Source organism: Dendrobium catenatum, unplaced genomic scaffold, assembly GCF_001605985.2.
Source record: "Dendrobium catenatum unplaced genomic scaffold, ASM160598v2 fragScaff_scaffold_315, whole genome shotgun sequence".
NCBI classification, from domain to species: domain Eukaryota; kingdom Viridiplantae; phylum Streptophyta; class Magnoliopsida; order Asparagales; family Orchidaceae; genus Dendrobium; species Dendrobium catenatum.
In genome coordinates, this window is record NW_021318777.1 from 727,674 (window position 1) to 755,060 (window position 27,387).

At 35.9% G+C, this 27,387-nt stretch overlaps 2 protein-coding genes across 6 annotated transcripts in view; one reads left to right on the forward strand and one right to left on the reverse strand.

Moving 5' to 3' along the window:
* Nucleotides 1-10,726: 10,726 nt before the first annotated feature.
* Nucleotides 10,727-13,002, forward strand: LOC110115851 (very-long-chain enoyl-CoA reductase-like). The gene is made up of 4 exons (XM_020849241.2): nt 10,727-11,055; nt 11,180-11,219; nt 11,912-12,666; nt 12,756-13,002. Exons 1-4 carry the CDS (start codon nt 10,987-10,989, stop codon nt 12,822-12,824), a joined length of 933 nt encoding a protein of 310 aa, XP_020704900.1. The 5' UTR covers nt 10,727-10,986; the 3' UTR covers nt 12,825-13,002.
* The window catches only part of LOC110115850 (pectin acetylesterase 5), a 34,904-nt gene continuing 20,376 nt past the window's right edge, over nt 12,860-27,387 (reverse strand). For 2 of the 5 annotated variants that reach the window (XM_020849235.2, XM_020849240.2), the window contains exon 12: nt 22,402-22,681. In XM_020849235.2, coding sequence (XP_020704894.1) covers nt 22,574-22,681 — 108 coding nt within the window. In that variant the 3' untranslated portion in view covers nt 22,402-22,573. Of the gene's footprint in view, nt 13,037-21,050; nt 21,726-22,401; nt 22,682-27,387 lie in introns of those variants that run through there. The other 3 variants (XM_028693542.1, XM_020849239.2, XM_020849238.2) reach the window with 3 other exon arrangements.

Here is a 27,387-nt window from a genome sequence, read left to right on the forward strand (position 1 = left end):
ACCGGGTACGAAAAATCACTTACAAAAACACAAATCTTGAGCACCATTTTGCAAAATCTCAAAAATCTCTGAAAACAGAAGTAGGTTCGGAATCCTTATACAGCGGACAACAAAATATCCAACAGCAAACGAACGACGAAAATCGCTCCGCGGGCCTCGAAATCGGACTTCTCTTTGCTTTTCCGCCCTTTTCTCTCTCCTCAAAATATCTGATTTTTATAAAATAAAATGTTTTCTCTCTCCTCAAAACGAGCTCATTTTCTTATATCATTAGTGGGATCGGCCCGGCCGATCGCCACATCGTCCCGGGACGATCAGACCAAAATTGATCGTCCTGGACGACTCCCAGAACTATTCTCAGGACGATATTTTCTACAGTGCAGATCGGCCTGGACGATCTCACTATCGTCCCGGCCGATCCTGGGAAAAATTCACTTTTCCCAGCAGATACAGCTACAGCAAAGGAACGAGGTCTCACACCGTCCCCTATCCGCCTGAAGTGCTTACCGAACCTCCACAGCGAATCTATTGAAGCTGGTATTAAGCTCGTCCAGCTGCCAAGCCAGTTTGGTTTGTTCCCTCCACAGGGCCTCCACTCTCCGATCTGCATCCGGCGTATTGCGAGGGTTTCCGTCTGCCATTGCCTCGCCAGGAAGATCTGCTCTGATACCAACTTGATGTGCTAATTGCACCAAGGGATCTAGAAACCTGCAAGAAAATATTGAAACAAGACAAGCAAGAACAAGGAATATAATTCCTCTGTAAAACTGAGATATATTTCTTCTGTGTATTTCTTTACCGCTTCTTCTCTATGTATGAGGTCTTCTTACCTCTTTTCTAAATAACTATCAGCAAGCAAAAAGTGGGAATAAATTCCCAAGTACTAAAGTAGCAAAAAGACAAAAGCAGTTAGTAGATAATGGAACTAAAACATAAGAGGAGTCATGTACTAATATGAGCTGGCTATATAGGTAGTTGTATGAGCTCGAATACTAGAGGTGCACTGCATCAGAGGACTTTTTAGTAGAAAAATTAAAATATTTATACTAAAAAGTTGTTTTAATAATCAGTAAAAAAAGTCGTCTCAAACGAAGCCTAAGTCTTTCAGAACAAACCTATACGGGAAGCATTGAGAATCGCTTACCATTCCCCCTAAAGGAGAGAATGCAAGTAGTTTTTGCTTTCGTCTGGGAAGGCGTTTTTACTGTTGCTTCTTAAAGTAAATTTTATTAAAAAAAAATTGCACTAAATAGTTGCTTTAGAAAGAAATTAAAAAACTATTACAAACCAAGCCTTTAACTCGCCAAAACAAGTTTTTTGAATAAAGATAGCACAACAAATTTAAGAATCAGCTGAAACTGTTCGTAAGCTCAATTTTCAGATAGATTTTAGCTAATCCATTAGAAAGTTGTCGGTTTTTTTCGCTTTCGCTTATTCAAAACCTTTAAATATCCAGGAGGAATAGTCAGTGAGGGAAAGATATAAATCGTTATTTTTTCATTCAAATTCTTATGTTGCATTACCAAAAAGAGGGGTTTCGTTGCCTGAGAAAACTCATGATTTCTCCTCCTAAACTCGTCTATGATTGCAGGGGATTCTCCATTGAGGTTGTTGGAGGAAGGATGGAATGGAGGGCCCAAATGTGCGAATGATTGAGAACAGAAATCAGCATCTTTGAGTTTTATTTGTGAGATAATCGGCAAGCAACGGGCTGAAATAGAATAGACCTCCTTGACACAAATCCCAAGGTATCCAAATTTGCTATAGCCGTGCATACGGCTGTATCCAAGTCAAGCCGACTTGTGAGCCGTCTCGGACTTGACTCGGTAACAAACTCGACGAGTCGAGCTTATCAAGCTCGAAAATGATTTCAAGCTTGGCGGCTTATCGAGCTCGAGCCGAACAGACGTTTGCTGGACTCATCGGCTCGACGAGCAGCTCGCGGAGGTGACCGGGTGGGAAAATCAAACCTTTGGTTTGGGCGAGCGAGAGGACAACTTGATAGCCGGGCGGAAAAATCAAAACGACGGAGCTCAACGACGATGGAGGTTGGGGGCTCAGAGCTTGCGAGCTGCTAGTGTGACTAGCCTGGTCGGAACAACGAGCTCATGGCTTTGACGGAGCTTGATGGGACGACGAACGATGGAGCTCGATGGAACTCGACGCAACAACGAACGACGGAGATCGAAGAACGACGGGATGACAAAGGAAGAAACGACGGAGCTCGCAGCTTGGGATGACACTGGACAACTGAGCTCGGGAAGGAGCTGACAAGCCACTCGACTTGACTTGTTTCATGAGATGAGTTGAGCTCAAGCTCATCTTTTGAGCTCGATTCGAGTTCAAGCTCGAGCTCGAGCTTGGCATTTGGCATCCGAGCTCGACTTGAACACTCCCTGCATTTGCACCCCCTAGTAGTGGAGTATGAATTCTTTGAGAAAAGGGTAAAAATAATCCTCGGTGCTCATGCTATACATATTCAGTTTAATATATTCACATAAATATAATTCAATATAATCAATCTATTCAATTATTTTTTGTCACAATTGAGGAGTTAATAGATTATTTTGAAATATTAAAGTAATCAATAGACTATATTGTATATACTATATAATTTAGGATTAACATGATCCCTAATAAATAGTCCATAGGTATATTTTTAACATTTTCATTAATTATTTTGTTCTTCACAGCCTCATAAAAGAGATAGAAATTGAAGATCAATTAGTGTAGGCGCCTAACGGTCCTGGATCATATTAATTATGATGCATGATGTTCACATGGGTCACATGGAGTTTGCATGCATGGGTCACATTAGCTAAGTTGCATGGAGTTCGCATGTCTATTTAAGCCTCTCACTCTCTCTCTCTCTCTCTCTCTCTCTCTCTCTCTCTCTCTCTCTCTCTCTCTCTCTCTCTCTCTCTCTCTCTCTCTCTAGTAACTAGTAAGCTAGGCTTGGTGATTTCCACAAGATAAATTTGAGTTCAATATATAAGACTGATTATGAGACCTTAGTTGAACCATTATGTCATTTGTGATGATGGATGCACCCATAAAACCCCTTAGGCCAAATATTACTCCCTTTGGAGTTTTGTATAGAACATCTTAGTCTAAACTGATGACTTTGAGATTGGTGATTATGATGATATATATTGGGTGACTAATTATGCTGTAATCTCGATATTAATGTCTTTGACCGATTGGTCAACATGAATCTTAGTGTGATCAAGCAACATAAAAGCTAGATTAACTACTGTCTTATTCTTATATATGCAACCCTTATTGAATAAAAATCATATAGCTTGAATCTATAAACCTTCAACTAAACAATTTGAATTATTCAATATTGTTTCCTTTAAGTGCCATAATAATAAATAAAAAATTAATCAAAATTTATTTTACGTTCATCGTAAAATAAATTTAATATTTTTCAAATCCATTCAAATAAAAACTTTGATCGTGATTTTTTGAATTTTTTATTTATTTATTTATATGCATGAGAAATACTCTTAAAAAGATACAATATACTACAGAAAATTCACTCAATGCCGGCGTCATTTCCGGCGTTCAAGTGACCACCGGAATTACCAACGATTATGTCGGTGTTACTAGCTTTCCTACACGATTTGTTCCGGCGGAGTTTTAACCGCCGAAAAAACTATCGGAAATTTTAAAATCCGTCAATAGTTGGACACATCTGTCAGAAAATTCTACTGGTAATGAACGATTTTCCTATACCTTATTGAATAAAAATCATACAGCTTGAATCTATAAACCTTCAACTAAACAATTTGAATTATTTCAATATTGTTTCCTTTAAGTGCCATAATAATAATAATAATAAAATAATCAAAATTTATTTTACATTCATCATAAAAGAAATTTAATATCTTTCAAATCCATTCAAATAAAAACTTTGATCATGATTTTTTGAGTTTTATTTATTTATTTATTTATATGCATGAGAAATAGTCTCTTAAAAAGATATAATATACTACAGAAAATTCACTTAATGCCGTCGGCATTTTCGGTGTTCAAGTGACCACTGGAATTACCGACGATTATGTCGGTGTTACTTTCCTACACGATTTGTTCCGGCGGAGTTTTAACCGCCGAAAAAACTGTCGGAAATTTTAAAAACCGTCAATAGTTGGACATATTTGCCGGAAATTTCTACTGGTAATGAACGATTTTCCTATAATAATAGAGAAAAATGATTCACGTAATTAATTCCTAATAGTGGGATAAAAATTTATTGTACGTTGTTATTGTTGGCTATTATAGAATATCAAAATTCTCATTTTTTTATCAATGCATGCAACCCTTAATCATAAATCTTAAACCACTAAGCCACTCCTAATCACAATACAAAGCTTTTTACTTAACTAAATGTGTTATTTTATACAAAACTTTTTACTTAACTAAATGTTTTATTGTGTAGTCCATATTTTGACTAAATTTTCTGAAGTTCTTATTTCCTCAAGATTAATTTTGCTGTTGTATATAAAAAGAATGGGAATGCTATTCTTCTTTGAAGCGTGAGAAGCCGAGCGAGAAAAACCAAGAGAGGGTTATATGAACTAATTTCTTCCTCTCTCTCTCTCTCTCTCTCTCAGTTCTTGGAGATATATTGGTATTCGTTGGAAATTCCGGTAAAAGATTTCTGGCTTCTTTTGAATAAGCAGGAGGAATTCAAATATCTGATCACTTGTTGAATACGCTGGAGCTGTTCAGATTTCTGGCTTGTTGAACACGTCGGAGAAGATTTCTGGTTTTCTGCTGCATGCTACAACTTTCAGCTGTGGGAAGATCCGAATATATTCATAACAAAGAGTAATAAAATTACAGGTTGAAATTATTACATTAAACATTTTGTAATAAATCATATTTATTTTAGCTAATTTGCTTCCCATGATTTTTTATTGATATTATATAAAAAAATCCAAAAATATTGTTAATTTTAAATTTTCTGGTTAATTTTAAATAATTTTTTTATGGAAGAATTAATCTGATTCTATTTATTAAGATTAATTCATATTATATTTAAAGTGTCATGGAAATTTCTTATAGGTTTTACCAAAAATAGTTGTTCCATAACTATAAAACTATTCCATTATAGAAAATTTTGAGTTGGTAGAGTATATATTTTATGTCTTAGCATTATACAAAATTCAGCACGGACATATGAAAGTAGTAAGACCATATTTTATACGTGGAAAATAGAAAAAGTGAAAAAACAACGGGGCTTGCCCAATTGAAAAATCTATTGTGTAGTAAGTGATACAAGAATCTTCCTTTTTTCATCGTTGAAGAAGAGGGGGGACAAACGTCTGATTTTCTCTGAGGAAAATTACATAAATCAAATGTCAATAAAGAGAAAGGTAACACCCGACAACAGGACTTGATTTTCGATCCCATTTTCCCAATGATATAACATCAATAATTTTTTTATGATTGGGCATGAATTTCAAGGCAAAAGAAGAGAAGGGATGAAGAAAAATATGCGATCTTTCTTGCCACCAAGCTCCTCCTCGACCGCCGCTCGTCCACCTACTATTGCCGGATTTTCACCAAGCCACCAACTATGGCCCGACTTACGCCCGGCCACTGATTATCGTCGGATTTCCTCTTGACCACCAATTGATACCAAATTTACGCCCGACTACTGACCATAGCTAGATTTTTGTCGGACTTCCGCTTGACAACCATTTGTCATTAGACTTATGCCCTACCACCGATTGTTACTGGATTTCCTTCAAACATATGTCACCCAAAGACTACAGTCCTTTCAACCACCATTGCTCGACTACAATCTTTTTTAACTACATTGATGATCGACTACGATCCTTCCGACCATTTCACCCGACTAAGGTCTTTCCAACCTCCTTCCGATCACTGTCACCAAATTAGCCTTTCCAACCTCCGTCACCCACCAACTACGATCCTGCCGACCATTGTCACTCAACTATAGTCTTTCTGACCTCCATCTCCCATGAACTATGGTCTTTCTGATCACCGCAGCCCAATTATGATCTTTCTGACCTCCATCTCCCACCGACGATTGTCTTTTCAACCAACATCTCCATACCACGGTCACCCTGACCAGGGTCACCCGACTACGGTCATTTTCACCACTGTCACATGACTATGGTCTTTCTGACCTCCATCGCCCATCAACTATAGTTTTTCTAACCACTGTTGTCCGAATAAGGTCCTTCCGGCCTGTGTTGCTTGTTGATTACGATCCTTTCCAACAATCGACTATGGTCTTTTCGACCTCTGTAACCCGCCGACTATAGTCCTTATGATAATCAACTATGATATTTTCGACCTTCATCGCCCACTAACTATGGTCTTTCCGACCACCTTCATCCGACTACGATCTTTTCAACCTCTGTCATCTACCAACTACGTTCCTTTAAACCATCGTCACTCGACTACAGTTTTTCTGACCTCCATCGCCCGCCAATTATGGCCTTCTAACCACCATGATCCAATGATGGCTCTTTCAAACACTATCGGTGGACTATGCTCTTTTTGACCTCCATCGCCAACCAATTAAGGTCTTTCCATTCATTGACACCCAAATATGGTCTTTTCGACCTGTATTGTCAGCCGCCTATGGTCCTTCCGACCACCATCATCTGACTACAATCTACCACCATCACCAGACTAGCATCCTTCTGATCACTATCACCCGATTATGATCTTTTCGTCCTCCGTCGCCTGTTGAAAACGGTCCTCCTGAACACCGTGACCCGACTACGATCTTTTTAACATCCATTCTGCCAACTACAATCCTTCTGATCACTTTCATCCTATTAGAATTTTTTACCACCATCATCTAAGTATGATCATTCCAATCATCATCGCCCGACTATGGTCTTTTCGACCTCTATCGCCCGCCGACTATGGTCCTTCCAACCACCGTCATCTGATTATAGTACTTCAGATCACCGTCACACAACTACTATCTTTCTGACCATTATTGATCCCTGACTACATTTTTTCGATCATTGTCACCAAACTATGATATTTTCAACCTCCGTCACCCACCAACGATGGTCTTTTCAGCCATCATTGCCCAACTACAATATTTTTTACCTCTGTTGCCAACCGACTATGATCCTTTCAACCATTTTCATCAGACTAAGATCTACTCGACCTATGTCGCCCTCCGACTAAGGTCCTTCCCAATCACCATTATTCGGTTATAGTCCTTCCAACCACTATCGTCTGACTACGGTCTTTTTGACCTCCGTCTCTCTTCGACTACTGTCCTTTTGACCACCGTCACCAGACTACAGTCTTTCTGACCTCCGTCGCCTGTCGACTAGAGTCCTTCCAACCTTGGCCGTTTGCCGACTATGGTCCTTCCGACCACCGATACCCGACTATAGTCTTATCGACCTTCTTCACCCGCCAACAACGATCCTTTAAACCAACATCGATTAACTACATTATTTCCGACCTCCATCACCCGACTACGATCCTTCTAAATTACATCGCTAGTCGACTATTGTCCTACTGACCAAAAAAGCATGTCAGCACTAGTGGATTCATTCAAATTGGAAGGACATGTGATTTTTTCCCCTTTTCAAGGGTTTTCACGTAAAAACTCTGGTGTCTCTTATGAATACTACACCCATCTTTTTTATTTAATTGTGTGCTGGAACTTCGTACAAAGCTAAGACGTTAAACTTTATATTTCTCTATCACCATGAACATTTTAGGATGCAACACCCAATAAGGATTTTAGAAAGAAGATGTTCAGAGGAGAACATATATACCCAATAGTAAACTTAAATCTTGTTAGATTATGGAGATGGTAATGATTTCTAATGTCAATCGTCGGTGGCGATGGTCGCTGTCGGCGGCAATTTGAACTGGAATTCAAAACACTTAATCCTACACTCTATATTGATTTCTTTGATCATGAAATATTTATTTAGCATTTAAGTGACTTAATGATATTAGAATTGAGTTATCTTTGGCTCGTTGGATTTGTCCCATCGAGACACTCGATTTGACTATAAGCATGTCTAATTTGAAAATTATTTGGTGATCAAATAAATGTTGTGAAGCTTCCAAACATGGGCGGAGGGAGGGGGGGCAAGGGGGGGCACGTGCCCCCCCTAAAAAAATTGATTTTTTTTTAATCTCAATACAAAATTAAGTTGATAACTTCAAAAATTAATTAGAGACCATATGAACTCCGATTTTAGTAAACTTACAGTCGAACTGAACGTCTCAAAAACACAAACCTAACGACACCAAATTCAACTCAATCCGAACCCAAATGACTCCAAATCAAAGACCCGAAGCATATTTGGAAGGTTCAAACCATAACTTGGATTACCAAATGGTTTCCAAACATAACATGCTTATAGTCGAATCGAGCGGCTAGACAAGACGAATCCAACGAGCCCAAGATCGTCAAATTATGATATCACTAAGACATTTAAATGCCCAATAAACAGTCCACGATCAAGAAATTTAACATCGGTCATCCATTCAAATCACTCCCAATTTAATTTCCTATTCATTTACATTTTTTTTCTTGATTGATATTAGCTTAATCCTATATTGATTCGATCTTAAAGAGATTTTATGATTTTTTTTTTTTTGAAATGAGATTTTTAATATCACGTATTTAGTTAATATATTAAACATGTTCTAGTAGAAATCGTGTGATTTGATGATCGAAGTCATTTTGTGAAGGAAAAAAATAAACTAATTCACTAACAAAGTTTTATCATTTTTAATATTGATTATATTGGTCCTAAGTCTGGATGTAAAAAATTGAAGAAAAATAATAATATAATAAAAAAAATTAGGCCCCCCTAGATATATTTTCTGGCTCCGCCACTGCTTCCAAATATGCTTTAAGCCCTAGCTTAATTTGAGCCCATTTGGACATGGATTAGTTGATTTTGGTGTCGCTCCAAATTTAATTTTGAAAGTTTCTAATTCAATTATGTCTCGAGATTCGTACCTGATCAAGATAAATTTTGTGACATCAAAAATTGAATTTTTTCATGTGTTAATGAAATATCAAATATACTTTCATTTTAACAGTAATTAACAAAAGTGTTTTATTGATAAGAGCTAAAAGGGGTTTCATTAATAAGCACTAAAAAATAAGATGCTATATTGATAATTATTAAAAACTTAACGATTTACTAATAAATATTAATATTAAAGGTAATATATCAATTGCAAATTCAAATTTTTTTAAACTAATCAAAAAGAGGAAAATTAAATTGCAATCAAAACTGTATTCGGAGAGTAAATCATTCAAAATTATAAATAATTTTCTGTGAAACTCTCAAAAGAAGATTAAATTTCAAATTAAAATTGTATATAAAATTTTAGATAGCACAATTCAAGGTGTTTCAATTGAGGAACTTTTATTTGGTCCGGTGACCGGACGTAGAGCTACGTTCGGCCGGCCCTGAGATCACGCCACGTAGCATGCACAAAATCACGTATTTGTCGATTTTGCTCGGCAATAACGAGAAATATCATTATGTGAAGACAAATACCGAACAATATCGAGCAATACCAAGTAATACAGAGCAATACCGAGTTTTTTTTAACTCGGTATTGCTCGGTATTACTCGGTATTGGTCTTCACGGAGCGGTGTTTCTCGTTATTGTCAAGCAATACCTACCAATACCGAGCAAATACCCAGTAACTCAGTGGTGACCGCACGTAGAGCTACGTCCGGTCACCGGACGTAATAATTGTTCTGAGAACTTCTGACTACGGTTGTGAAAACTGTTTAACGTGTTAGTTTTGAATGCCACTGTAAATTAATTTGATCTGAATCTAATAAATCATAACTTAACCCATAAAATAAATGTGTCAAAAAGTTGGATCCAAACATAGAACAAATTGCAACCCAGATGGCCTAAACTCGATCTGATTATACATTTTATTAAAACTTCTTATAATTTGTTAATTATAAAATTTATATTAATTGATTAATAATTAAAAATAAAGCAATAAGCAAAAAATTTAAGAAAAAATAATATAATTACTTTTGTGTCAAAATTAAATTTGTTGGTCAACTTAAGCCTGATCAAGATCTATTTATTATAAATGAGTCAATTCGAACTCAAATTTTTAAATTGGGTCCAAATCGAATAATTTGGTCTACTTGACTTGACACCTCCTATTTCTAGTCTAGACTTCAGCCTCTATGCTCTTTATTTTAATTTATTTTATTTTATTATATAAATCATTTTTAAATTAAATGCCGTACTCAAAACTTCTATGAAAAAATCAAAGCCAAACCTCTCCTCAAGCTTAGTAGATGTCACGTGCATGGCTACCTTAACCTTCACTATTATTTTAATTTATCATTTCAAGATTAGTGCTCTAATATTCATCAACTAAGTTGATTTTTATTTTTATCATTATCTTAATTTATCTTCACACTTTTAAACCTCTGCTCTCTATATTTGAATACTTGAAATTTAAAATAATAATTCTTTTTTTTTTTTCAATTTCAATCTTATCTAAATACTTAAAAATAAAACTTTAATCATTTAAATATGAAAATGATTGAAATATCTCTCATATATATATATGTACTTCAATAATTAATATTTTATTTAAGACGATTTTTTATTACTTTTTAAAGTATTTTTTAATTAAATAAATTAAAATTTTATTTTGTATAAAAAAAAATTTTGTCCGAACTCTAGTGTTCAACACAACTTATTCTTCTTCGACGGCCATATGATTTGGAGTAAGACAAATCTAACACGTTGTAGAAGAACGTCTGTATCATCGTCAACAAGTAGAGGTTATAAAAGTAGTTGGAATGCGAGAGGAAGTTATCGTGCTATAGCAGCAAGCTTTCTGATTCAGACTTCTTCTGTTCAGCTCAGTTAAGGAAGAAGGGTGACCTGAGCGAAAGGTATTCGACCTTTTGCTCCTTAAAGGAATTTGGTTCTGCTTCGCATCTTAGAGTTGAAATGAAGGTCAGTGTGACTACACGCAATGGCAAGGAGCTCGTCAAGGGGGGTGTGGAGCTCGATTCGTCAGTAAGATTGTTGCATCTTCTTCTTCTTCTTCTTCTTCTTCTTCTAGGAGAAAATATATGTTCTGTATGCTTTTTTTATTTGTTGTTCAAGTATCTGAATCTAAAAGTGGCATATTTGGTTACAGGCAATGGTGAGCGATCTGCAGCAGGCAATTTACTCACGTAGTAAGTGATGCAACTTGTCTTTTGATTGTTGTTCTTATGAAGTTATGCTCCCCTTTATAAATGTTTAGTTTCTATTGGAATAAGAAGAGAAAATAATAAAATTTAGAAGATAAATGATTAAAACTAGAAGATATTTAAATACAAATGAAAAAGATTTTTCTTTTAATTAAAAACCTGTAATTGTACTGTGCTTTTTTTAGAAAAAAAAAAAATCTTTATTTTTTTATTTTGTTTCAGTATATGATGTAGTTTTCCTCCAAGAAACTATGACAAACTAGCCAACTTTGATATGACTTATCCTGGTTTGATTTGGCTTGGTTGGAAATCAAATGAATAATGAAATTTCTGTGATGGAGTATTTCTTATGGCAAAAATAATATAGAACATATTCTTTACTATATATTTATAATCAATTTTTTAAAAATCAGATCGGACCGGGCGGTGTAATTGGTGGGACCATGACTTTGTCTTCTTGCCAATGTAATAGAACAAAAAAAGTTAGAGGAACTGATGGTTGTCCATTGCCTATTTTAGAGAATCAGATAGTTTATTTTGATAGTTTAAAATATTTTCAAAATCAAAGACTTATTATAATACAGATGTGATTCATTCACGTTTTGATTCCCTAATCATGATTGTTCTTCGAGAGTAAAAAAAAAAAAAATTGTCTCATCGTTTATTATATGGTGCAGCTACGAAGTTCTATCCTGCTCGGCAACGGCTTACCCTCCCTTCAAAATTTGGAGTTGATGGAAAACCAGTTATCCTCAATCCGAAAAAGAAACTTATAGATTACACAGATGGAAATGAAAATTTGATAACTGTAGTGTTCAAGGATTTGGGACCTCAGGTGTCCTACAGGACCCTCTTCTTCTGGGAATACTTAGGCCCCCTACTCATATACCCAATCTTCTACTTCTTCCCAGTCTACAAGTACCTTGGTTACGAGGAATGGAAAGAAAAGCATCTCGTTCAGACCTACGCCTTGTATTACTGGTCCTTCCACTACTTCAAACGCATCATGGAGACTTTCTTTGTTCATAGATTCAGCCATGCTACCTCACCAATCTCCAATGTCTACAGAAACTGTTCTTACTACTGGACTTTTGCTGCTTGCATTGCTTACAATGTGAACCACCCACTTTACTCTCCTGTTAGTGAACTGCAATGGAAGATTGGTTTTACTTTTGGCTTAATTTGCCAATTCTCAAACTTATATTGCCACATTATTCTGAAACAACTGAGAAGTTCTGATGGTGTTGGAGGTTATCAAATACCTCAGGGATTCTTGTTCAACATTGCGACTTGTGCAAACTACACAACAGAGATCTATCAATGGCTTGGTTTCAACATTGCAACACAAACATTAGCCGGTTATTTGTTTCTTACTGTTGGTTCTTATTTCATGTATAACTGGTCTATCGCAAAGCACCGGAGACTGAACAAGGTGAGCTTCACTCTTTTATTTTGATTAATATTTTACAAGTGCTCGAATTAATTTGTTCCTGATTTTGAATACTGATATTCTGCTTGCAGTTGTTTGATGGTAAAGATGGAAGGCCAAAATATCCCAAACGATGGGTGTTTCTTCCTCCATTTTTCTGAAGAGTTCAAGTCCTTCATGTTGGCTAATATATTTGCTTTGTCAGTTCCATCTGGAATAAATTCTGACTTTTGGGATATTGTAGAAGCTTATATGTTTTTTTTTTTTTTTTCCCTATTATGTACCTTTACGCTTGGACTTAATGTAAGATATCTGAATAAAAGTCTGTTTTTCCTTGTATTTCTTTTGGGCTTTCTCTGTGATCTATCAAGTTCTGGAAGTAAAGCAACTTTTTATAACACCTTAAGAAGATTTGAGGGAATTAACATTAAAGAGTTAAATATACAAGCAAGATAACAAATAAACTAATTTGATGGAAAAATTAGAATCTATGCAAAGAAATCTTTAGTTATCAAAACTAAATGCAAACTTTGATGTATGCTAAATCAAAGCCATACAAGTAAATGACTGTAAGCAGCAAAGCCCACCAAGTATTGCCAAACTTCTTAGGATCACAATCTAAGACTGGTGGAATTCAATACCAATTTGTTAGGAAAGAAAAAGCTACAAATAGATGGAAATATGTTTGATCATTACTGTTGTCTTTACTTCAGTGTTACTTATTTTCAGAATCATAAAGAGTGAAATATTGAAAAGAAACATTGGAAGTAAGCCTAAAGAAAAAGCTTGAACAGAGTTCTTTTACAGCTTTTTTATTTCCATGACCATAGATGGAAACTTCACTTTGCAATGCCCTGCCTTCCTCTATCTGTCTTCTTTCTCTTCTGCAGACATCTGATTTCCTTAAACTTCACTTTTTTTTTTTGGAAAAATACTTTTTTTAATTGTTATAATCATTAGGGGTTTCCACATAAAAACTCTAGTGTCTAGTACGAATGCAACACCCTCTGTTTTATCTGTATGCATGCTGGATCTTCGTACAAAATTAAGACGTTAAATTTTATATTTCTCTACCGCTGCGAATATTTCAGGACACAACAAAAGTATTATAATACTCTACAACATAAAATTATAAAAAAATTATCTCAAATGTACTTTAAAGTAAATTATGTCTTTGCTTTACATAAATGACATGAATAAGTAAATAAATGACCTTTATTAACTAAATAATGGTCATGAATCATGTAAAATGGGACCAAAGCATGATGGTTTTCATTGATAACTCGAGGGGGGCTTTGCTGTATCTTTATAGAACAACATAAGTCTACTCATTAAGTTCTAACATGTTTTAATGTGTTTACATCATTATAAAAGACCTGCATGCCCATGCTTCTATCCTCACATTACTCCATGATTTTGCTCTCTTGTTATCCATCATCATCATGATCCTTAATGACCTTTAATCATCTCTTGACATCCCAATAAATCTCTCTTTAACTTATTATCATTAAGACTTCATTTTGAGATGACTTTCTTACTGCTTTTTAATTAAATTTTTTAGTAAAAAATTTAAAATTTTGTACTTAAAAATTATTTTAAAAAGCAGTAAAAAAGTAGTTTCAAACGAACTTTCGTACTGCCTTCTAAAACGGCTTTATAGTACAAAATTTTCAAATTCAAAAATTTTGTGTACAAGAAAACGGTTTTGAAAAGCAAAAAGAAAACTGTCTCAAATGAAGCCTAAGCTTTGTTACCTTTTTGTGGGCCATTAATCCATTTATGTGCTTTGTTCGCCTGATACTTTGGCATGCTTCATGATGTTCCTCATCAGTTATATTTCTTTTTGTTTGGAATGCAGGCGTCATGATCAGTAGGAGAAGGGAGCTGGGAAGGAACTTTCTCTGGTAAAAGTTTCTTTTGTGGATCTGAACTTGAAGATGAGATTTGTCGACAGAATAATAGCGTTTATGTACTGGTGACTTAAAAGGTGCTCCCTTGTTAAAATCAGTCAAAATGTTACAATTAAATTTTATTTAGAATGATTTTTTTATTACTTCTTAAAATAATTTATTCGCATAAAAAATAAAATTTTTATACTGAAAAATTGTTTTAAGAAGTAATAAAAAAGCCATCCCAACTGAAATATTAACCTAATAATTTTAAATAAACCACATTTTAACTAAATGATAAAACCGGAATACTCTTAAATTTTATCGTGTATTTTTTTTTTACTTTCAACTAAACATTAATGATATATTATCAAAAATCAAGTTGGAAACTTCAAGAATTAAACTTGGGACCATCTGAACTCTGATTTTAGCAAACTTACAGTCAAACTGATCATCTCGGAAATACAAACCCAACGACACCAAATCCGACTCAATCCGAGTCCAAATGGATCTAATCAAAGGCCTGAAGCACATTCGGAAGGTTCAATCCATAATTTGGATTACCAAACGGCTTGCAAATATAACATGCTTATATTCGAATCGAACGGCTCGGCGAGACGAATCCAACAAGCCCAAGATCGCCGAATTCCGATATCATTAAGACCTTCAAATGTCTAACAAATGGTCCACAACCAAGGGATTCAATATCGACAGTCCATCCGAACCACTCCACCTTTGTCCTTGATCCTCCTATTTACGGGTCATGTCATCCTCAAAAATCTATAAATAGCCCATCATTTCTCTTGAGAAAGAGGAAGGAGGAGAGCCAAAGTAAGGCGAAAGCAAGGGGAAGCAAGAGAAGAGAAGAATGATAGGAGGGAAGAACTCCTCGACCACCGTCGCCGGAATTATGTCCAAGTAATGCCGTAATTCCGCCCAACCTCCAAGTGACGCCAGAATTCCGTCCGACCTCCAAGTGACGCCGGAGTTATGCCTGAATACCATATAAAGTTAGAATTCTCCTCGGCCTCCAACTAGCGTCAAATTTTTACCCGATGTCGGACCTCCGTTCGTCTCCAAATTTCTACCTGACGCTGGACTTCTGCCAATTGTAGGACATTAACCAGACATCTATCTGATGTTGGATTTCTGTCCATTGATGGTCTTCTACTAGACGCTGTCTTTCTGAACTTCGTCGTCAGACAACGGTTCTTCCGACCTAAGTCGCTCGCCGACTATGGTCCTTCAGACTTATGTCGCCCACCGACTACAGTCTTCCAACCTCAGTCGCCCGCTGACTATGGTCCTTCAGACTTATGTCGCCCACTGACTACAGTCCTTCCGACCTCCGTCGCCCGCCGACTACGGTTCTTCAGACTTACGTCATCCGCCAACTACAATTCTTCCAACCTTTGTCGCCCACCGACTACGATCCTTCAGACTTACATCACCCGTCGACTACGGTCCTTCCGACCTCTGCCGCCCGCCAACTACAGTCCTTCCGACTTACGTTGCACACCGACTACAGTCCTTCATACCAAACAAATACATAAACAATTATGCTTTGTATTATCACCATGTAATGTACTCTATAAGATGCACATCAAGCTAAGGCCTTCCCCTGAGGAAGGACCTCCTTTGTAATCAACTATAATACTAGTGGATTCATTCATACTAGGCCAGGCCCCGTGATTTTTCCCCCTTTTCAGGAGTTTTCCACGTAAAAATCTTGGTGTCTTATAAATGTTACACACCCTCTCTCTTATTTGATTGTGTTCCAAATTTTTGTACAATGCTAAGACTTAAAAGTTTATATTTCTCTACCGTCGCGAATACTCCAGGACGCAACAATTACTATATTCAAAATCCTTGTATTTAAAATATTTGCGCTCATTTTATTTCAAATCAAATAAAGAACAAAAAATAAATAAATAATATTAAAAAAAAAAAGACAAAATGGTAATTTTGTGTCAAAATGTCCTGTGAACACCTAGTCATTGTATTCTTTTGATGCAGATTTATCCTTTAAGTAATTTATAAAGGTATTATAACAAATACTTATTAGATTGAAGGCAAAAACAAAACTGAAATTTTAGAGACCTCTGTTTTCTTCTTCTTTTTTTCTTATTTAGATTTTGCAAACGAGTACACATAAAATTTATCATAAATTCTGCACTTAAGTAATCAGCAGAGACAATAATGATCTAAATAGGAAATGATGTCAACATGTTGGTGGGCGTATTATGCCCTAAAATTTTTATGATAACACAGTCAGGGAAACAAAGAAAGCAGTGGGCAGGAAATGATGCGCATGCTTGGTAAGACTTCGTAGCTTTCATGCTTTTTAAAACGAATTTCTAGTACAAAAATTTCAAATTTAATAAATTTTTAACTAGAAAGCTATTTTAAAAAGCAAAAAAAAAAAGCAGTCCTCATTTGGAATGATTTTCTTACTGTTTTTAAAGCGGCTTTCTTTTGTACTAAAAATTTACTTTTAGAAACAGAAAGAAAACCGTCTCAAACGTAGTCTAAAACCTGTAATTTAGGGAGGATGCCTTACAAAATTAAAAATAGAACAGAATCTAGTTTTGTTCAGTAAGTCTACTGATATTGATATAAAATCCTCTCGAGATATAAAGCTAACCACACATGTTTTACGGTTAGCTTTCCTGGTAAACAAATTCATTTTGATTCGCAAACACTGAATCCTGACCATCCAGACTTACTCGAATGACCAGAATGGCTAATTGCACTTAGTGCAATCAGACAATTTACTTACAGCACAGGTGTTAAATCTGACGCTGAAACCTAAAAATTGTGATTGAGAAATGCCAGAGCTCTTAAATTCATTAATAAGCCTTTTCTGCGTTGGAGGGATGATATGGAAATTCATCTCACTGTCGAAGTACCAGTCCCCACCAAACTCTGCATTGATCTCCTCTAGCAGAGAAGGGTAGTGGTACTTAGATCCCTGAAATTTTATGTACTTCAAAGCTAAAGGCAAAGCCGACAATGCCTAACAGTGTAAAGTTACTGAACAAAACCATCGCTGAGGGATTCAGGGAGGATATATAACAGTGTAAACTCTTAATTATTGATATATTGTTTGTTTTGGCCTAACAGCCTCTCAGTTTTGTCATGTTGATGTAACTTCTCAGGAGGTCACCCATCCCAAGATTTTTCCAGGAAGAGCACACTTAATTGTACAATTTCTTAATGAATTTCCGACCATTACATCAAAATGCGCCTCGATGTTTAAGAATTTAGCTTCTTTGTATTTAAGGTGTTTCACAATTTCCTCCAGTTAAATAACTGACGTCATCGTCAGTATCTTTATCCTAGAATCATCCACCAGTCAGATAAGATTCTAGAGATAGCCCCTATAAGTTCAAATGGTGACTCTCGCACATAACACTTTGTCCCATACAGGTTTCAAGAGGTGGCTCCTATAGTGTAGCACTTCGTCTTGTATGACACTTAGTTCACATTACAGGATTGCTTCTCCTATATTACTCTGTCAATTTCCAAAGGGTTGCAATCCTGTCAGAGTTCGGAGGAGGGAATGCCTCTCGGCCTTGAAGAGCAAATGCCTTTTAGGGCCTTAGTACAGCAAATGTTATTCGGCCTTGGCAGCTCAAATGTCTTCATGCCAAGTCTTGCAACTCAAATCAACAACAACAACATCAAGCCTTTGTCCCATTGTGGGGTCGGCTATATGAATATTTTTTTCTCCATTGTGTCCAGTTAAAAGTCAAATTCTCATTTAAATCTAATATAGAAATATCATTTCTAATATTTTCTAACAAAGTATTTTTATTTCTACCTCTATCTTTCTTAACATAAGTCAAATCTAATACATCTACTTTCCTAACATGGTCATCAGAAGGCGCCGTTTTATGTGACCAAACCATCTAAGTCGACTCTCTCTAATCTTATCTTCCACTAGAGCTACTCCAACCTTTTCACGTTTATGCTCATTTCGTATCCTATCTCTAAGGGTAAAGCCACCCATCCACCTGAGCATCCTCATCTCTGCAACACTTAACTTAGGCCAAGTTCTGCAACTCAAATCAATAGATCATAATCGAAAAGCTTACAAAGGTACACAGCTGCTGGAGAGAACGAGTAATACACCTTAAATAGCACAAATGCTTCAGCTAACAACCATAAATAGCTTAAAAGTTACAACCAACCATCATAAATGTTACAACAAACCATAAAATAGCTAAACTTCGACAACTACCCACCATAAATATCATAACGCAGCACATGAACTTCATCAGTACCCAACAGTACTTAGCAGTACCCAGCGGTACCCCGAGGAACTTAGCAAAGGTGACAATAGCAAAAAATGAAATTTTACAATGAATTTACAATGAATATTACGATACACAATGTAATTTTACAATAATTTTTTGAAATATATAATGAATTTTTGTAGTACAAATTATAATTTCAAATTAAAAAAATTACACATCATCCATGTTTCTCTGATTCAATTATTCCCGTCATCATTCTTATATATTGAGGTGTCAGCTGGCTAGTTAATAAATGGAGAATGTACTCATCTGTAAAGCATTATGATTTGTTTGTGAACTTTACCTGACTAACTAGTTCTTTAGTTGCACACTATTTTGTTGTAGGAGTGGCCTGATCTGCAGCTTTCATTTTCTTATATTTTTTCCTCTCTCAGTGACTCTTCAATCTTACATTAGAGATGTCTTTAGGCCTGCACTTGAGTGGGGCTTTCATCTTTTAAACCCACCACCTACTCTGTTTCCAACAAACTTGTCATTATTTTTCTTTCCATCCAGGATCAAGTTGACATTTTTAGCCATGTCAATCATTGCAGCCAACATATACTGTTTTGCTTCCTCATTCCCGTGTGCTCATATGCTAATTTGATATGCAAATCTGCTAAGATGATTTTTGAATATCATACAAATTAATTCATCCTGAGATGGGTTCGCCTTCTTTCCCATACTAGTGAACGTCCGAGCAGCATAAATATCTTTCTTAGCTCTGGCTTATCATCTCAACAATATGTATTTCGAAGGAATATTAACTACATCTAACTGTCTTCTCACAGCTGCATTAAATGGTACACTCTTTTGCATCAAAATAAACAGTCCAATAGTTCAACTGATCAATCTTCTCAATGCTTTTGACGAAAAAACGTAGATGAGTCACTTGACGCTTGATCTATACACATTCCACCCACACCCCGTAAAAACTCTTCTTCAAAAAAAATGTATGCAATTTTCTTGAATAAAATCGGGCAGCTTGCTTTAGTATTAGGCCACTTTTTATTAAAGGTACTATCTCAGACTAGCTGCATATGAATTCTTCATCATGTTCATTCCGACACAAAGTCATCATCATCTTCTCTAAATCTAGAAAACAATCAGTTATAGAACTAGTTAGCTTGGAAATGTCATGACACACATTATTAGTGGACTTGCTACGTTGTGTTGAAAGAATGTCAAAATTAAAATAATTATTATTGAATGATGTTGACCACTTGTTCCTGATTCTATAAAGCTCCTTCAACCAATCATGGCTATGGAGGTCCCCTTCAGTAATCATTTCAGCTCAGTTTCTCTCAAACTCCTCAGAATCACACTTTCGTAAGGCATATGATTTTATTGTTGTTATTGAAGCAACACACCTTGGATGAAGGCTTCTTGTTAATGTGCCATTGGCACATCCTATGTCATATCTGAGGTAATGCAATTTCTGTTGCCCTAACCATTGCATGGTCCTGATTAGTAAATATTGTTATGAGATGTTTATCACTCATTATTTGTAAAAATGTTCTAAATAATCAGGTAACGATTCAATTGTCCCATTCGATAAAAATGACATCCCTAATAAAATATTTTGTCAATAATTATTAACTCCAACAAAGGGTGTACAAGCTAAATTATTTTTGTTAAGCCTATAGCTAGTATAAAAAATTATCAAGCATTCATAATATATTCTCCCCAATCCATCAACCTAAAAAAAATTCAACAATCAATCATCCTCATCAGTTTGGATGTCCCATGTAAATAAGTTTTCATCAACTAGTCATCATTAAATAGTTTAATTAGGAAATTAGTGTCCTCATTCTCAATATTCACTCTTTTCTCTTTCTGAATATAATTATATGTATCCTTTTAAAAGAATCCAACATTTTCTACACCTCCTACTTCATCGGCTAGGTAGGTAAATACATCAATGATCCTTATCCCAATTTTTGTCATTGATTTAAGAAATGATGTTTTCTCAATACTAATATTTTTATATGATCTAAGTAGATGTTGACTTTCCGGCCTAGCTAATTTGTAATTGTCGCTCTACACATTTTTGCACCGTCCAGACTCCATCTTCATCCATTGAAAATCTAATCATAACAGGATACTCGATTCTGGTATTTAATTTTCGATATTTTGATTAGGAATTTAAGTCAACACCCTTTTTAAATCTAACTTTCAAACAGACAAAGTCATTCGATCTTATTTTTTTGAATTGTGTCAGTAATTGCGATGTTCTTTGTGAACACTAAAACTAGGATTATGAGCATAATGATAATATATATTATATGCTTCATTCTCAGAGTTATAAACATCATGTGCACAAAAAAAATATTTTTAACATTCTGATATAAACATGGCAGTACACAAAAATCAGCAGTACACATCAGTACACGGCAGAGGTACACGGGTACACAACAACGGTATACAAAGGTACACAGAGATACAAAGATGCGACACACAGAAGCATAACGCATATGTACACAAAAGAGGTACACAGAGGTACACACAAGTGGTAATACACAACAGTAATACATATCAAATTATGTCTTTATCTAAAATTGCACATAGAATCCAAACTTGCAACTAAGAATGTGCAGAGTAATATAAATTTGAAGGAGCAAAACAAATTAGAACAATACACCCTAAACCATTAAAATATCTATATTTTCAAATGAAAAATAGTAAAACCTCTTCAGAGTTTAAAATTTACCGATAATATCCCTGACTTATATCCCGTAGTTTGCTGCAGTAAATCTTCATGGACGTTTTGCGTCTCTTGCATAATGTCTTACATCTCCTCGCAATATTTGACATCCTCCAAACCGGTTTCTATCTATCTTCAGTCTCTTCCTCACTTATCTTTTTCAGCTCTCTTCTAAGAAAATATCCTATCTCAGGTGACGAATATCATAAACACTAAAAAATGGAGCGTTTCTTTTCAATTTCGCGTGGTCCCGGCCAGGTCGTCGGGAAAGCACAGGCGGCACTTTATTGGAGTCCACATGTAAAGCTATATCCAGAGTCCACATCGAATAATGTTTTCCTCATAGAAGTTTGATTAGTACGACTATTAAACGTATATTATGATTTTCACTTTAAATTTTAAAATGAAAAATATGATTTATTTTATTAATATTAAAACTTTAAATTTATTTCTATTGAAATTCATTTTTAACTGGCCAAAATGTAGATTAATTTGGATAAAATTTTTCATTATTTTTAAAAGAAATGAAAAATAAAAATGATATTGAATGCGTGAATGTAATAGTTGAGTTTGGAATGATATTTTTCTTTTATTTGAATCATTGTGTCTACAGTACAAATTTTTTAAAAAAATAATTACATATTTTTCAATAATTTTTATGTATTTATTTCTCTATTACTGTTATATTTATTTTTATATATCTGACAGTACAGTATACAACTTTGAACAACATAAACAATATTTTCTTTTTAAGAATGTTGAAAATCAAATCATAAATTTGATATTGGCCACATTTAATTTGACAATAATTTTTTAAATATTCACCAACTAGAATAATTAGCATCCATACAAAACAAAAACAAAAATTCTATTTGCAATGTAACTGGTACTTAATGTTGATTTTAAAAATAATAAGAAAATTGTTCCAAACAAAACCTAAATGTTGCTTTCTTCATGTAAATTATAGCAAGAAAGAGTGGCAAAAGCGCATTACCTAAAAGTTTTCAATAAGACCTGCTTCAGATGAATTCCAAATTAAAGCATGTGGGATTGCAAGGATATGGGCAATCAATTTCCATCACCACTCCTCTTTCGAAGTACCAGTCTCCAACTGCCTCAGCGATAGTCTGCTTAGCCAAAGAGAAGAAAAAACTCTGGTTTACTACATGTTTATGAGAAAAGAAAACAAAATGTCATCTTGAAGCAACAACTAATCAGGGGGTATCGGTCATCCTCTCAACTAACTATCAGTATTAAGACCTGCAGTTGTGATTGCTTACAGTCTACAGTAGCATAGGAAACTTCATTTCTTATTGAATTTTGAAGGACTTGAAAAAATAAGCTAGTGGAGTTCGACATCCTCCTCAAGAAGATAACCACTATAAGGCATAGACAAATGGGCACTTACTAACTGCATCGACAAGAAAATTCGTAGGAGAGAAATCATCGCAAAAACGAATCTATGAATCAGAACTAGTGGATAATCAATTAAATCTTGATTGTTTGTATAAAACGGGCATCAAATCATAAAAAAATCAAATGGATTATAATTGTTGAATTTTGAATGGCCGACCTCTTGATGAAAGTATCAATGGTGGCGATGATGATACTGGTGAGGTTGAATCAATCATGATCGAGAAATAGAAAATATGGGCCATCAGATGACGAAAAGGATGTGAAGATAAGTATGGTTTTTTAATTTTAAGGAAATGTTGGATAAATTTGTATTTTGAATTTTAAAGTGAAAATAATCCTTTATGGGTTTGTTTAAGAAGGATGTAGTTGTTCATCATTTTATAGAGTTATTTCAAGAGAATATTGATAGGAAATACTTGAGTTCGCAAGTAACCCTAAGGTAATACTTGAGTTCGCAAGCAAACCTAACCAAGATTAGTACGAAAAGAAGAGCAAAACTGCTATTTACAGCGGAAAAAACAGCAAAAACAGTGGAAATCCGAGAAGAAACTTGTAGAAAATCAAGGCAAACACTTGTATTCCAATAAGAAAGGAAAAGCACTTGCAAGATACAACTTTCCTTCAATTAGAGAGGAAGGAAAAACTCTCCCACTATCTCCGGCAAAGCCAAGAGTCCAAGAACACCACACCCTAGATCTCAAAACTCATCCAAATGCAACATAATCCCCCCTCCTCCTTCTAACCTCCTAATTAACCCTAAAGGAGTTTTACAAAATGTCTAAACAGCCCCTCGCATTCAAAATTTCCCTCCCAAAAATCCTCCCTGGCCCCCGTCGGCTTCGCCGCTTGCGCTCGGTTCCGCCTGTTTCGTGCGGTTCCGCCGCGAGTAGACCCGGACCGGTCCCGGTTGGACCGGTCCAGCCGGCCCCTCCTGGGCCGGTGTAACAAATATACGGTGAAATTCAAATTAATTATTGTTGTAATTGCCAATATATATAGGCTTGACGTCTTCCATTTAATTCAACTCCAGATTCTCCCATATTCTCTTTCTTTACCTCTCCCTCTCTAATATCTATGGCCTCCTTAACGGATTACTAGCCACCAAATTTCATTACTCCTGTATAGTCGACTAACTACAACATATCGTCCTACACCTTTCAATTGACCTGCTCTTGTCGATAGGCCTTTTCCAGTTGACCCGCCAATATTTTATTACTCTAAACCTACGCCGTCAACATATATCCCAACATGTTCATTCTTTGTTTAGTTGGCCAAAGCAAGTTCGCAAGGCCTTGCCCAATTAGGCATCCTACCCAAGGTCATTTCTAAACTCTAAAAGAGCTAAGCCTCTAGTTAAGTTTTTTTTTAATGATTATGAAAGATTTGATGCAAGTAGAAAAAATAATGAATGTTTGAATAAATATTTTATTAGAACATATAAATTATTCTCTTTTAAAAGTTAAATTCCTTTATCAAGTATAAGGCTTAAAGAATTTTGAGAGGTGCCACCTCCATATACAAGTGTGAGGCTTGCTTTTCTAGTGATTTCTTCTCCCTTCATCTTCTTTTCTCCTCTATTTTCACCTACTATGTTTCGTTATTATCGGTTGAAATCAGATTCAGATTCACAATAATCTAACTATTACAGTTGCATGAAATTTTAACCCCGAGCTAAACTTTCTTGATCCTAAATTCAAGTCATTAATTTTGTGTATGATGTCAAATATCCTTCATTTGAGCTATGTTCTTTTATTTGCCTGTTTTACTTAAGGTAGTCAATTGTTATTTTGGATTAATAAGTTGTGTTCTATGAAATTTTATGTGGTTATGATAGGAATATGATATCCACATAGTCAAAAACAACAATAACGAAGAGAAATCGCAGCAGAAATCAACGAGAAATAATGAGATTATGGGCTAATTTTATTGATATCGGCACAACAAACCACGATACAAGTTAATCTACCATTCGAGAGTTAGATCGACTCTCTACAAACCCTAGGCGCAACTAGAAACTCCAAAGAAAACTACTGCAAAACACAAAATTCTCTAATGAAAATAAAACAACCTAATTAATCCCAACTAAACCTTTATAATCCCCTACCGAATATGAATTCAAATCAATCCTTTAATTTTCCCTTTACAAACCTTTGTAATTCCCTCCCAATTTTTGATTTTATATGATAAGTAATTAAAGATGGAATTAATATCATCGGAGCCCCCCCTCTGTCCTTGCCCGCCGCCCACACTAGTGAGACCCAAAGGGCTCTTCTGTGCGCCAGCCAGACAGGTCCCCCTTGCTAGGTCTGGGTTGATTGGATGGACCGGCTCAGCCGATCTATCAATAATTTTCAGCCAAGGAGCCACATGTTTCTCAACGTGGAACGAAGGAAACTGTTGTCGAATCATCCGATACGGTTCCCATGTTGCTTCATAATTGAGCAGATCCTTCCACTCGATCAGCACTTCCCTAACTCCTTCGGTTGTCGAGCGAACTCCTTTCACTTCCATTGGCTCCTGGATCATCTCCATTTCTTCTACATGGTCATCGGCAGCGTCACTGATGGACTATTGTCACCAATTACTTTCCTCAGTAGGGACACATGGAATACTGGGTGTATGGTTGAAGTATGGGGTAGCTGCAAATGACACACCACGATACCAATCCTCTTCACAATCTCATAAGGCTCATGGTACCGTGGAGATAACTTTTCATTTCTTCTTCGAGCTAAGGTATTCTGTCTGCAGGGTTGAATCTTCAAATACATCTTATCACCCACCTCGAATTGCACATGCCTTTTATGCCATCACCTGCTTCTTCATAATTTATTGTGCCTCGATAAGTGCCCCTTTAGCTCTCCCAATATCATATCCCGTTCTTCCAACTACTGTTCACCTCATGAAACTAGAGTACTCTTGGTCCCGTAGTATACCAAGTGAGGAGGATCGCTACCATAAAGGATTTTAAAGGGTATACTTTGTGCTGCACTATGGTATGATGTATTGTATCAGTACTCAGCCCAAGGCAACTACTTCAACTAGGTCTTGGGTGTTTCTGATACAAAACATCTCAAATAAGTCTCAACACTCCTGCTCATCACCTCGGTCTTCCCATCAGTCTGTGGATGGTATGTTGTATTTCTCGTCAAAATGATCCCAAGCATCATGAATAACTCTCTCTAAAAGTGGCTCAGGAATACATACTTTCAATCTAACACTATGGACTCCATAATTTCACATAGGCAGAACACCTCTAGATACTACCATAGGAATGGTTAAACCATGTCTAGTGCTTCTATCTTCTCCCCATCTTCTTCTTCTTCCAAACACTGCAGCTCCACCAAAAATCTCACTCCTTCACCTTGGATTTCCCTTACTATAGTTTTGAATGAAAACATAGTTTTGAACAAGCTAGGATCCCCCTTAATAACCACTATTCTCCCATCAACCTTAAACTACATCGTTAGGGCCTTCCAATCAATATTGGTCTTCCCCAACTTCTGCAGCTAATTCATTCCCAGTATCACGTATATGCTCCCCAAATCCAATGATAGAAAGTCTTCCAATACATGAACCTCTAGAAGGATTAGGATAACCCTTTTACAAATTTCTCTACTCTCAACTTTTCTTGTTTTCAGCATAACCCCAAAGCCCCCAATATCCACTAATTTCAATCCCAACTGATCCACAATCCTGTTGGAAATAAATTTGTAGACAGGTTTGATGTATGATCTTCCCCTTAACTTTAACCTTCATAGTGTGGTTCGGTATGAACCTGACCACTGAGTTAATGGATACCTTTGCAATATTTAAGTGCATGTGATCATCTCTCTCCTCTACTACCTCCTCCACAGCATCTTCCTTCTCATCGCAAACTATTAGGACCTGTAACGAATGGTCCTCACAATGATGGTCTGGAGCGAAGTTCTCATCGCACCTAAAGCATAAACCATTGGCCCTCTTCTCTTCAATTTCTGACTCAGTCAACCTCTTGAAGTTCCCCTTGGTCGTACTCCATAATCTTTATCCCTCGATGCATCCTTCTGAATAGGCACTGTCTGCACCTTTAGTGTCAAAAATGTAGTGGTTGTGCAATAAAAGACACCTGAACTGCTGCTACGGCTACTCCTCTCCAAGGAGTTCTTATTCTCCACCAGCTGGACTAACTCCATAGCCTCCCCTAAGCCACGTGGTATTTATGCTCAAACAGTTGCTCGAATATCAAGCTTCAGCCCTTTCATAAAGTCTCTGAAAACATTCCCAATCAACTTAAAGTACTCAAACTTCTCCCTGTACTCTATCACAGTTCCCTCCTGCATCATAGCAAATAACTATTCATAAAAGTCTCATTCTCGACTGGTTCGAAAATGTTCTAGTAAACAGTCTTTGAACTCCATCCATGATCGCAACGATTCTT